Genomic DNA, 13,545 nt, shown 5'->3' with positions numbered 1-13,545 from the left:
CTGCTACGTAGTGCTTATGAATATCCCTACGAACCGTGGAAACGAGTTGAATGTAGAGCTGGATCATATGATGCTAACTTCTATACAAATTCAGTCATCACTGAATTTGTCTAACATCACTCGGTGCCGTGTGGACTGAATTTTGACCGGTTGTTTTCTAGCAACCTGATATTTTACGAATGTTTTCATTTGTGGTATGGATTTATCCAAGCAAAAACCTATATAAACCTATTACATCTGCTAAAATCGATCGAAGTATGTACACTGGCTTCTGTGTTGTTGCATTCCAGCGCATACGCTGTGTTAAATGTATAGCTGTATATAGGATGCTAACTTGTTAAAATTTCAAAGATGGCGGCCCAACATCACCCGCGAGCATTGGAGACATGTGAAATGAATTGTGATCGGCCGTTTTCAAGCAGACTGTGATAATTGACGGATGTTTCTGTGTTTGGAATGAAATTATCTAACTGTTTGTGAACATTTGGCGTTTGTTCCGGTATTTTAAGTCTTTTATGAGTCGATTTCATGATCGGTCGCTACGGCTTTTGCAGCCGTGACCTAAATATCACCTGTAATTTAGCGGATTTCCTGTGAGTATTTCTGTTCGAATTTATCGCTAGTGGTAAGTCAGAAACCTTTTTATCTTAGTTTCCAGGTTCAGTAGACATTTGAATGAGGTTTTAATGAAAACAACACATTTATTTCAACATTTATTTCTCGTCTCTCAGTGAACGATTACCGCCGAAATTCAAAATGTGTGACGTCACCAAAGCTTAATAAATTCCGGCGAACCTTGGGTCTGCTTCCCAACTGTTCACACAGTACAGACAAGTACAGTACAAGTTAAAAACTTCACAGATAATTGCGTTAAGAGCAATTCCCGCTAGACGTAATCCCATCACTGAAGTGTACACTAGCTGATCAGTGACTCCCACTGGTACGACCAGAACAATAAAAGACATATCTATGGAGAAAGCTGGTCAACCTAGGAACAGTGTTGCTGGAAGGTAACATATCCTAGGATTAGATCTAACAAGAAATATGTAGGCCAAGTCAAGTCATGTAGACCTAGCCCCCCTAGGCCTGCAGTCGGTGTCGCACCACAATTAATTGCTCCGTTGACTTACACACTAAACTGGTCCCATTCCAAGGACGCTAGAGCATAGACGTTTTCAACTGACATGCCCTAGGCCTACTCACCATATGATGGCTTGGGCTATCACAGCACATTCAACTTTTGCCACCATGACGGTTTAGATTTTGAGCTAGAAGAGCTCAAAGTTTAACATAGTGCTCCCCAACCCATCTGCTAGCTCCCGCTGCAGAATCATCATGTTTCACCCAAGATTTTCTAAAATGTCTCAAATCACCTTCATTTAAAGGGTGTGAAGACTCGTGCAAAAAGAAACGTCTAATGCCGATAATCTGACCTATAGTTTCGAATGAGGTGTAACAGAAGTGTTAGACACCACCATCGATCCCAGAAAATACACACACACAACTTGCTACCGTCGTTAATTAGACACTAGTGTACAGTCAGTACATACAGCTGCGGTCAATACCCACAGCACAGTGTACAAACCATATAGCGATGGACATCTCAGGTCCAGCTAAAGATAACAAGGTATCACGCCTAAAGGCATTGAAGACTCGCCCCAAACAGTGTGCCGCCCTCTGAAAAAGTTAACTTTCTGTTGCTTGCAAGTGAAGTTTTCTTCTTGTCGCTACAAAATGCAGACAGTAATGAAATGTGATACCTTGTTATCTTTTATCTAGACCTGAGATGTCCATTGTTGCCATGTACACTGTGTTGTGGGTATTGTCCGTAGCTGTATGTATTGACTGTACACTAGTGTCTAATTACCGACCGTAGCAAGCTGTGTGTGTATTTCCTGGGATCAATGGTGGTTTCTAACACTTCTGTTACACCTCATTCGAAACTAGGTCAGATTACCGGCATGAGACGTTTCTTTGTGCGCGAATCATCACTCCCTTTAACAAAAGGGACAGCCTTTTAAGTGTAATGTCAGTTTACCTATTGTTCAACTTTGTTACTTGCAAATGTTGTCTGCATTCAGTTTGACATCTGGTTGTATTCGGTGAGGTTTAGCATTCACCACAGTCAAATTGTTTTGGTGTGGGTAGTTGGGTATAAATATTCTAATACTTTTTCAATGGACCTTTCTTGCACATGGATCATGGTAGTCCAAGTTCTACATGCAAGGTCTGGAACATTCTTTCAGAGAGATTTTTTTCAGTTTTAAACAGCACTAAGGTTATTTTGGGTGTTACTAAAACGAATGACAATTGCGTTACACATAACAAATGACAATATGTTGTACACACTAAAAATTTGCGTTGACTAAAACGAATGACAGTAATGACAGCACAGACATTTGCTTCAACCGGATATCACAGTTCAGACTTCGTGGGTATCTAGATCTAGTAAAGTATACGGACAAGATAAAAACGCACCTTATAGTAAGCGAAATTGTAAGTCTGATTTAAAAAGTAATTTAACGTCATTTTTCCGATATTAAATGTTAGAAACTATAATCTTGAAACGGCTTCAGTTATCTTTCTATATAAATCTACAGAGGTAAAAAGCACAGCACGCAAGTGCATTCCCACACAATTACTTTCCCTGTAGTTTCTATCTGTAAATTACACCAAAACCCTGCAACCACGTAACATTCGATTTTCCTCAAATCATTTTTGCGCAGAAAACCAATAACATTTACTCCACTCCGTTAATCATTCTATCTCTTCTCAACACTGTCCTTCGTTGTCATTCGTTGTCATTCGCTGCCATTCGCTGTCATTCGCAAATGATAATTAACCCTGTACAAAGTCAATTGTCATTCGGTCATGCGTTTTAGTTTGTCCCGTTATTTTGCATAGACAATTCTTTCTAGGTGGTTGAAAAGTTGATTTTAAAATATATGTCAAAACTTTTGCTTCAGAAGTGGTGATATTTCTGCTGTAGTTTTTGTTGTTATTATATGACAGTATGAATTGTGTCTTACTAGTGGCACAAAGTTTAGCAGCTGTTTTTTTTCGTTCCCAGTGAAGTGGATAGAAAATGGCAGAAGAAGTTGGCAGCCCTAGAGGAGAAGGCAAAGTTTTATCAAGAACATCACCTTGTGCCAGAATACAAACCAAGGTAACCAATAACTGTTATAGTTTCTAAAGTACTGATATCTTGTAAATTTCAAGAAGCAAATGGTTGTCAGCCTTATACTTGACATGTAGCTTCCCCTTTATGAGCTGAAAATGATTGGTTTTGGTGGAGGTCAAAGTTCACATGTTCTTTAGGTGGTCAAATTATATCTAATTTCCCAATATTTCTTGAGAATAATGGTACATGGAGAGATTTTATTACATTTATGAACGAGGCAGAAGGTTACTTTATTATGATCGGAAGAAGTCACACATTTTTGGAGTTTTTCATCGTTATTTACCGACAGTAAGAAGAGGTCAAGAAAGAAATTTCTCATGAACTCAGCATCTCAAGATAAATAGTTTTTCAATAGCTCTTACTTAAAATACATGGCAATCATTCGTCACAAACAAATTTAATTCAATCCTCATAGCACGATGGATGTAACCTTTGTTAATTCTTTTCGCCATGTACATATACAACATTCCCTTACAATACTTCATAGCAGATATGCTACTTCATACCATTTGCAAGTTAAGCTATAGGCATATGTAAAATTTCAAAGATTGCCATTCACTTTTTATAACAAATGAAACTTGACTAGTCAAATCGATAATCTGTTCTTTTCTAAACCTTTTTTTAATCACAAATCCTATTGGAAATTTACCACTTTTGCTCTCCACAGCTGTGTTTAGTTTAATATGCCGTTGTGCTTTTGTATAATATGTAGTTAATGTTTGTTTAGAGAAATTCCTTATATATCAAAACATGAAACTAACCTAGTTGCTACTAATTGAATGTCCTTAAGAGAGTCTCATTCTTTCTAGCATGGTAATTTGATATTCCTTGGAAATTCTCTGCTATCATAGGTCAGGATATTTGCACCTGGTATTCAACTGACATGCGAATAAACAGCCTTCTCTGCATGCTTCATCTGTACCAGTGCTGGCAGACTGCTTCATGATCAGTATCATGAAGATGGCAAACATGGTTGGGCCTGCCACATTTGTGACTCTGTCACAATGTGCAATAGTAGATTTGAGCTAGGTAAGATAGGAGCACAGTAAATGCCCCCCAAAATCCCTGGTTTGGGTCATTACAAGAAAGGATACATCCCTATCATACCCATCTTCCACCTCCAGCCAAAACTGGGGACTATCATCATCAACGCTACTATTTGACCAGATGGCTGGTCATCTGCCCCAGAAGATCACCCCCTGACCAGAGTGCTCACTGGCTTATCAAGAATTCATCTGTCTATACATGTATCCACCTGTAGCACCAGGTGTGTTTAATCTCACGGCTTCCTACGCATTAACTTGACTGTCATTCTGGATGATTTCAAACAGATTCATGGTGTCGGTACAGCGGTACTGTTCAATGTTACCATTCATTCCTTTGCCCTGGTCCTAATCCTGGCGGTCTTGGTCAGTCTGGAGTGCACTCCCACCATTCACCCACCCTGTGTCTATGGGACCATCTTCACAGTTTGGGGTGGATCCAGAATGAAGAGATTATGTGTTTTGACCAGAAATGGGCCAATGGTGGTACACTGGTGCAGTGCTAAACAGTCACCATTTTGAAGGCTAGATAGGGTGGAAAATATGATTGTAGAGTCCAAAGAATTAAGTATTATTGTTTGTATTTACTTGAACATTTATCTACAATGAATTTCATTTCTATTTCTTATCAGGTTAAGAGACCCTTCCCCATTTTGGAAAGAGTTCTACCGACAGAAAGGTGCCATAGACACTGCAGTGTTGGATAAAGAAGTAAGAGTTAACCATCAAAACTGAAGTAAGAGCTAACCATCAAAACCGAAGTTGCAACTGAAAACACTGTTGTTTGTGTCTTAAAAGGGCATTTTAAGGCCACTCTAAATTTCTGCAGAAACAAACAATGCCTGTTACTTCCAGCTGTCAATACCTTTAAGGCCATTGAGGGTTTGAAGACTCGCGCAAAAAGAAATGTCTAATGCCGGTAAAATGACCTAGTTTCGAATGAGGTGTAACAGAAGTGTTAGACACCACCATCGATCCCAGAAAATACTTACACAGCTTGCTACCTTCAGTAATTAAACACTAGTGTACAGTCAGTACATACAGCTGCGGTCAATACCCACAGCACATTGTACAAAAGATACAGCAATGGACATCTCAGGTCCAGCTAAAGATAACAAGGTATCACGTTTCATTACTGTCTGCATTTTGTAGCGACAAGCAGAAAACTTCACTTGCAAGCAATGGAAAGTTAACTTTTTCAGAGCGCGGCAAGTGGTTTGGGGCGAGTCTTCAATACCTTTACATGGGCCACTTAAAGACAAAATATTGATGTTCCATGTTTCTTGTGTATAGCATTCCAGCTGTAAAGTAAGTGATTTTTTGTTTGTTTGAAGTTTAATTGTAGCAATATGTTCTTTTTTTGATAGGATGTTCATGTGTTTGCATACGAGCCTCGTTCTGCTGAAAGTCCTGATACACCCAGTACAGGGAAGAGGAAATACGTTGTAACCAGCTACTCTGAGCTTTGGCACCACATACAAAACCGTTTTAAGCACCAGCAACCAGCAACCTTCTACGAGGTCATACCCGAGGGAGCTGCTTGCAAATTATACTTTGATCTAGAATACCAGAAGAAATATAACCCAATGCATGATGGGAGACAAATGGTTGAATCCTTAATTGAGGTTTGTTACTTGCCAGCTGAAATCTGAGGTTAGAGTTTGGAAAGTGCTCATAGTAGCTAAATTATATCTCAGCATTTATATCATTACAGGGAAGGTTTTCTAGCTGATTGAATTCACTGACCTTTGTTGTTACAATATAATGAAACTAAATGTTGTGTATTAACAACTGGTGACTTTTAATTAGTCATACCCAGTGCAAGATTTAATGTAGGACAATAAGCGCATTTCCAAATTGATTACGCCAGTCCAACATGGATCAGAAATAAACAATTATAAGATAACCATCAAATCAATGAATTTCATTGAGAAATAAACTCTCCAGGAAAAAAGTAAAAGTAATACTGACTGCTGGAGCACAGTAGAATTATTGGTTATTTCTGCAGAAGTGCATGGGCAGCATGGCATATGATTTGTCGCAGTGATGATACTGTCTGTCATTAGCCAAATTGCAAAGGCGGTTGGGGTTGGGGGGAGGTGATATTTAAAAAATGCAGGTAACATGGCAAAAATTCCAGTACCGTCCAATATAGAGGAGGGAGGGATCTGCATATTCATGGGCACATCAATCAAGAGAAAAGACATTACGAGTCCCATCATGAAATGGATTGCATCGTCACAATTGTGGTGTGCAATTCTTTAGTATTTAACTTCATCGTTTCACTGTGCTTTCTTGCCCATGTTTTCTCAGTAGTGCTGTTGGTTTTAAAACAGATTGTTTGCCAGAAACTCCAGGAAAGTTTTCACATCTCCTGCAGCAGTAAGGATGTCATGGTTTTTGATGCCACCACAGATACTAAATTCAGCTCTCATCTGATCTTCAACCTTAAAAGTGCCGCTTTCAAAGACAATATACATGCTGGTAAGAGAAAATTAACAAGATGATTGATGGGGTAATTCACAAATTTTGGAAGTAAGGCTGTATATTTTTATTCCCTTTAAAAAAAATTGTAGAGTGAAAACTCAAGAAGTTTATTGATGAAGCCTCTAGGTAGATCATGTGTCCATGCTATCTTTTATTATTTATGAATATGCTCTGCTGGAAAAGAGGGTGCAATGGTTATTCAACATCCATGTATTTTGTATGATTGTACAGAAATCATGAAGAATTAATTCTTATAATATGTCATTTTCATAGGGCATTTTGTGCACCATTTATGTGATGGTTTGAGAAGACTGCAAAGTACTGATGGTGATGAGGTACCTTGTATTGCTAAGAAGCCAAGACTTAATGAAGATGAAACAACACTGTTTGTACTGGATCAAAATGACAAAATATCCTTATTTATTGATGAAGGTGAGTAAACTGACTCATTTCACGTATTTGGAAACAATGCTCAACTATTATAGCAAGTAATAATACCCAAGAATTTTAAACTAGAGCAGCAATGCTAAAGAACCTGAATACTACAGCTGTATTTGTGATACTGTCATAAGTGGAAGATATTTAAGGCATGTCTGTTAGCCAACCCTTTCATACATAGAGCAACAGATACAAAACAGATATCACTGAAGGACAAATTCTGCCAGATAAAGCCTAACCTTGAACTTCAGTATCAAGGACATAGTGTAAGGTATACTGTCCGCCCACTGGCGGGATGGGTACCTGCCTCAGATTCTAATCAAGAGTGGATTTCGTAAACATTTAGATTCAGCTCCAAGCTGTCGGGACCAAATAAAAGATTTGCTGGCTGATGATGAATGTGTCGGGGCTTGCAAGAAAGTGGTATCACTGTCACATTAGCACAGTCTGTCACATTAGCACAGTCTGTCACATCAGCACAGCCTGTCACATCAGCACAGCCTGTCACATTAGCACAGTCTGTCACATTAGCACAGTCTGTCACATCAGCAGTCTGTCACATCAGCACAGTCTATCACATCAGCACAGTCTGTCACATCAGCAGTCTGTCACATGAGCGCAGCCTGTAACATGAGCGCGGCCTGTCACATGGGCGCGGCCTGTCACATGAGCGCGGTCTGTCACATGAGCATGGTCTGTCACATGAGCGCAGCCTGTCACATGAGTGTGGTCTGTCACATTAGCACGGTCGGTCACATTAGCACGGTCGGTCACATTAGTACACTTTGTCACATTATCACACTCTGTCACATTATCACAGTCTGTCACATTGTTCAGTCGAGTGAGTCAGTGGCTCGTTGGTCAGCTCTGAACTTGGAACCTGATACTTCTTGGGATGAACAATATTCTATGTATCCCTAGCTTTCCCTGCTTCATAAACTATGCATTTTAGACATTCAGCCACTATGTTAAGGAGGTTACTGCAAGACTCCTAATATATTATAAACCTGTGTGACTGATGCTTCAGAATTTGACTCTGACAGGATTTTATGCTGTGTAAAAGTAAGTTGGCCTGACGGTTCGATCCTAGCAGGATCTTCTTCAGAGGCTAAATGACAAGTAACAGTAACAGAAGGGATTTTATGCTGCCAAATAAATAAATATGAAGACTTAGTAAACAAATCCACATAGTGCCCAGTAACAAAATTACAAAAGAATTGCCCAATAGGTGTGCAGCAGTAAACAAAATGCACTTTGCTGTCAAACATTGTGATACTTCAATATTTAGTAGTACATGTTGACATTAAACCAATTCTGTTGCTAACACAAAAACCATGTTGTATAATACATATAAAATAAACTTCCCAGTGATAGGTGGTAGAAAAGACATTTAGGAAGATTAATATCAATATACCTCTCTGTGTTCCCTGCATCCTTCATTTATCATGTCTAATTGTTGCCTTTGATGTTCATGAGAATTTTAAAAATGGCATTGTTTTCAACATATTGAAGAAAAATAGACAATTAACAGATAAACACATGTTCAAACTGTTACTGAGAACATAATAGGAATAATACTCTTCCCAGGATCATTGATTAATTTGCTGAAGATTTATGCTAGCTTTGGTAGCTTCCTTCTGGGATGGCTGCATGCTAACCTTTTGTCTTAGTATTATTTATTGAATCAGAAGCACAATGCTGTCTTGAATTCTGGATCTCTTCAGCTTAGAAGCACTCATTAATTTTTTTCAAATCTTTTCATCTCACAAGTGATTTTGTGTTTGTGCTGCTTTTAAAGTGTTTTATAATAACTTTCTTTGCAGGTGTCTATACTAAAAACCGCAACTTTCGACTTTACAAGTGTATCAAGCTGGGTAAAAATAACCCTCTGCTGGTAGCAGATTATAATAAATTTGAGCTCAAACAGCCCAAAAGGAAGATTGTGAATAAAGACAAGGAAATATTTATGGAGAGCTTAATTACTAATATAAAGTAAGTAGATCATGATTAAACATGATTGTCCTGCAATCTCTAAGGTTAGACTTGTGATGTTGCTTAAGTGTCACTTGAGGCTTCAGTATCCAGTGATGAGTGAGATGTCAGTAATCGTAAAATGAATACAAGCTGAGATCAGTTTATTTTGACAAAAATTTGGTTATTTCATTTATTCATGACCAGACGTTTGCTGAAGCAATGTTTTCTTTTACCCATTGTGGCTCTTCAAACTTCAGAATTGGTGCCACTTTCCATTGCCTTTACAAGAATATTGTACGAATTGTCTCATAAAGCATTCTCTTTGACATTTACACAGGTGTACTTCAAACACAAAAGTACTGACGTTTGAGAGTTCTGTAAGAGAAAGCAATATTTCAACAAGTGAGTAAAACTTTGTAGAATTTTAGCTTGAGAAAAATATATTGCAACTCTATGTGGTATATATGTGAATATCCCAAAATGTAGTTAGGCAAGTGTGCTAGAATAATTAGGAAACAGATTTAATTAGCTATGTTAATTGTCTTTAGTTGATGTGTCTTTTTATGGGGAGGTACCTGGCAGAAAGTTCTGCATTTGACATAATTCCCTTAACTTCAGAGATGGGTTAAATTGCTATTTCATTATTAAATTTATAAAAATGCCATCATTAATATTGATAAATGTTGTGAACAACTTCCCCAAACAGCTGAGAAAAATCTTGTTTTTCATTTGGGAGTTATGACAGATGTTCATTTAGACACAAGGCTGAAGATTTTTATCAAGTATTAATAATAATATGTTTGACTCTGACAAGGACTTTGACTTGGATACAAAGGACTGATACTGGGAGTATTACATCATTCAGACTTAGATGCCAAGGGACTCAAACTCAGATTCCAATGTGCTAGACTCCAATACAACGCTGATTATTACCTGAAATTTTGTGACTTGAGTCACTGTATTATACCAATGAAAACAAAGTTTACAAACTTGTTTCGAGTCACCTGACTTATGCAATTCAGTGAGTCGTGAGTCATGTGTGAGTCATGTGTGAGTCATGTGTTACTACATTGCTGATATTAAGAATAGGTTACATAGAAGAGAAAAGAAAACTGGGACTGAGACATGCATAAACATGTACACTGCTGGAATCAAGTCCAGCAATCCTGCTACAAATCTGATACAATTCAGTTGAAAGTAGCTCTGTTTCAAAGGTTAAAAATGCCAGGAGTTCAGCAGACATCCTGTAGGGGTTAAGATGGACATGAGTTTAAGATTTCTTGACTTATCCATTGAAAGCTGATTCTGTGTATAGTAATTCCACTGATATAAAGCCATGTTGTTACTGTTCCACCTCTGTATAGGTCCTCAGTCCAGTCCTGGAAGCACAAACAAAGAAGGCTACAGGACCGATCCTTCTCCATTCTCTGATCTGGATGATTTCATAAAGACTGTCGTAACCAAAGGCGACGTGCAGGGGAACATTCGTCGATGGGTGTATTTTGCAGAGAGTGGCACTATGTTGTATGATATTATAGGAAATAGATGGTGTGAAAATATCAAAAGAGCTCACAAGAGTAACAACATCATGTAAGTACACACCAGTAAATAAGTGAAAGTTTATGAAACAGGAATCCTGAAATACTTTGAATTATGGAGAAGCAAAGTTAAACCATCATCAATAATCTGTGTCAGAGATCCTTCTTACGACAGAAAAGGAAATTTTATTTTGGGGGAGATATCATGTTTTCATATACAAGTCTTGAAATGTCATCACAGAGCAACTTGTGCTTTAATTTTTGATGTTTGTTTGCAATCATAGGTCATGAAAGCTTATTTTCTTTGATAGAGGTTGTATTAGCAACATGTTGTACTGGTGGGTTGACATTCGTGCGGTTGTGTTTGGTGCTGGTGCTTTGGCATTCATCGCAACCTATTCAGTCAAGTTGGTGTATGTGTGGGTGTGTTTGTGCATATGTTGCTCTAGCTTGTAAAATAAGGATCTCAAGAAGGAAATATGTGATTGATGACATATTTGGTATATTTTTTGGTCATGGTCAGTAGATGTTTCCTGTTGTGTTTGGTAGGGCTATCCTGCTTATTAATGAGTGGCTTAACGTAAAATTCTGAAAATGTCACCATCTCTTCAACCATATGGCCGATTTTGTTCATACTGGGTATGGGTAACTACATAATAAGTAAATGTTCTTTTCAAAAACAATTTTACATCATTGATATTCATGAATGGATGGGGCTTAATGGGAAATCTTTGAAAACAGCTTGTAAACATGATTGCTCAACAAACAGAGTGAAACCCCTCCCTGCAGTTACTTGCCTTTAAATATGTTACATATGCATCACAAGAGTAATTTATTAGTTAATAACCCTGGCTGAAGTTAATAATGCAGTTGGAAAGCAGTATAAATCTAAACAGAGTCAGTGCTTACATGGTTTGATGACTGGGAATCTTGTGACATAGTACCACAATGATGAAAAACAGGGGGACATTGTTGTTAGTAATTTATTTTGCATGCTTCCTGTAACAACAAAGAGCTGACTTTTTTAATAGTTAACCTGTTGATAGTTTGACATTTGGACCTCTGCTGACCCCAATTGACCATTGACGTCCATCCAAAAATAATAGGGTTCTTGTACTCACTGTATATGGCAAATATGAGTGAGCTATGTGATGTAACCTATCTTGGGATATCGTTTTTATAAGGCTGTACAGAGTGTGACCTTTGATGATCGCAAATGACCAAAACCAATAAGGTTCTTGTACTCATTGGGGAGCCACATGCAAGATATGAGAGCCATTCAAGTTTCCTATTATGTTGCTGCAAGCCTGCATTAGTCGATACATAATACCTCTTCATTTTGGTGTGCACAAGTTCATGAATATTAACATGTATGGCCTACCACACTACATGTGTGGGCCTCATTTGTGTCTGAACAAATAAAGTGTTTCTTCTTTGATGAATATCTGTTGATGTTTTTCAACCTTACATTGGCATGAAAACTGAAGCCAGATGAAGTCATGTGAGGTGTGTTCTTTCATGTCGTTCAGATGTTGGATTTTATCATTTGTTTCACAGGATTCTTGTGAATTTGAAGAGGAGAATATTCTATCAGAAGTGTCATGATCCTGACTGTAAAAGAATTGACTACAAATCACCAGAGCTCCCTCTACCAGTCGACTGTTTACCGCAAATTGAGGATTATGAAGATGAGGAACTTCTACGTGCTTTAGAAATGGTAGACAATGGCAGCAAAGGAGATATGTATAGTAGCACAGTGTCCATAGAGAACACTTGCTCTTCTACTGAAACCATCAATGTGGCTGTGGCAGAAGAAGACATTACTGATGAAGAATTTAGTGAAGTTTACAATAAATTACTTGAAAGTCAAATTGTTTCACCCCACAGAACTTGATGGAACATTCATGGGCAATGACAGGTGACTTTGGAATCACATTAAAGTGCAATCAATTTTAAATGCAGTGACTGCTTTTTAATGATATTGCTATCCAGCCATTGAGGCTTTTGTCTTTTAGGTAACATTGCAGAGAAACACACACAGAACAGTGGTGTTGCAAGACAAGGTTAGAGAAGTTGATGCTTGGCCATACAAAAACACAGCATTTAATGTAGCTTCCAAGTGGAACAGGATTGCAGATGGCTGGCAGGGCTTGAGGCCCCTCGCAGGAGAATTGTGGTTTAGGTGCCCTTCCAAGTGGAACAGGATTGCAGAAGGCTGGCAGGGCTTGAGGCCCTTCACCAGGAGAATTGTCATTTAGGTGCCCTTCCAAGTGGAACAGGATTGCAGAAGGCTGGCAGGGCTTGAGGCCCTTCACCAGGAGAATTGTCATTTAGGTGCCCTTCCAAGTGGAACAGGATTGCAGAAGGCTGGCAGGGTTTGAGGCCCTTCACCAGGAGAATTGTCATTTAAGTGCCCTTCCAAGTGGAAGGGGATTGCAGAAGGCTGGCAGGGTTTGAGGCCCCTCACAGGAGAATTGTGGTTTAGATGCCCAACAGGCAATGAAAGCTGGCAACTTTTGCAGTCTAACATTTCTAGTAAGGCTATTTAAATTATCAATTGAGCTTTTGTCCACTACTGAAGTACCACAAGGTACTTCAGCAATGAGGTGAATCAAATTGAACCTGGATAATTTGATTACCTAGTCCTTTTTGTAATTCAAAGGATCCGGTTGAATAAACCAGCAATATTATGAAGTATATCCTCAATTAGTTGAGTATATGTGTGTGTGTATGGAGGATGGGGGGGGGGGTGTAGGATAGACAGAAACATACTCATTCATGCTTTCTCACTTTGAAAGTGGGGAGGCTCCCCATCCTACTCCCCTCCTTCACCTATGTGCCTTTGTTGATACAGGTCATTTTAAGACTGAAGATAACCAACTAT

The 13,545-nt window shown here is 38.6% G+C and overlaps 1 protein-coding gene across 1 annotated transcript; it reads left to right on the top strand.

The window, feature by feature from the left end:
• The first annotated feature begins 822 nt into the window (after positions 1-822).
• On the top strand, positions 823-13,541 carry LOC139968997 (DNA-directed primase/polymerase protein-like). The gene is made up of 10 exons (XM_071973661.1): positions 823-1,010; positions 3,071-3,166; positions 4,857-4,935; positions 5,592-5,849; positions 6,561-6,708; positions 6,985-7,143; positions 8,973-9,141; positions 9,461-9,525; positions 10,488-10,713; positions 12,219-13,541. Exons 1-10 carry the CDS (start codon positions 970-972, stop codon positions 12,553-12,555), a joined length of 1,578 nt encoding a protein of 525 aa, XP_071829762.1. The 5' UTR covers positions 823-969; the 3' UTR covers positions 12,556-13,541.
• Positions 13,542-13,545: the final 4 nt, after the last annotated feature.

The sequence above is a fragment of the Apostichopus japonicus genome, chromosome 6, assembly GCF_037975245.1.
Source record: "Apostichopus japonicus isolate 1M-3 chromosome 6, ASM3797524v1, whole genome shotgun sequence".
Taxonomy (NCBI): Eukaryota; Metazoa; Echinodermata; class Holothuroidea; order Aspidochirotida; family Stichopodidae; genus Apostichopus; species Apostichopus japonicus.
The sequence above is the reverse complement of the archived record's forward strand: the minus strand, read 5'-3'. Positions and strand labels throughout refer to the sequence as shown.

What these genes read in the sequence shown, in the direction of transcription:
- LOC139968997 (XM_071973661.1), top strand. Translation starts at nt 970, where the DNA reads ATGGAGAAAGCTGGTCAACCTAGGAACAGTGTTGCTGGAAG. An exon ending in CTGCAGTGTTGGATAAAGAA is followed by an intron (nt 4,936 to 5,591) that starts GTAAGAGTTAAC and finishes TTTTTTTGATAG; the next exon opens with GATGTTCATGTGTTTGCATA. An exon ending in ATCCTTATTTATTGATGAAG is followed by an intron (nt 7,144 to 8,972) that starts GTGAGTAAACTG and finishes CTTTCTTTGCAG; the next exon opens with GTGTCTATACTAAAAACCGC.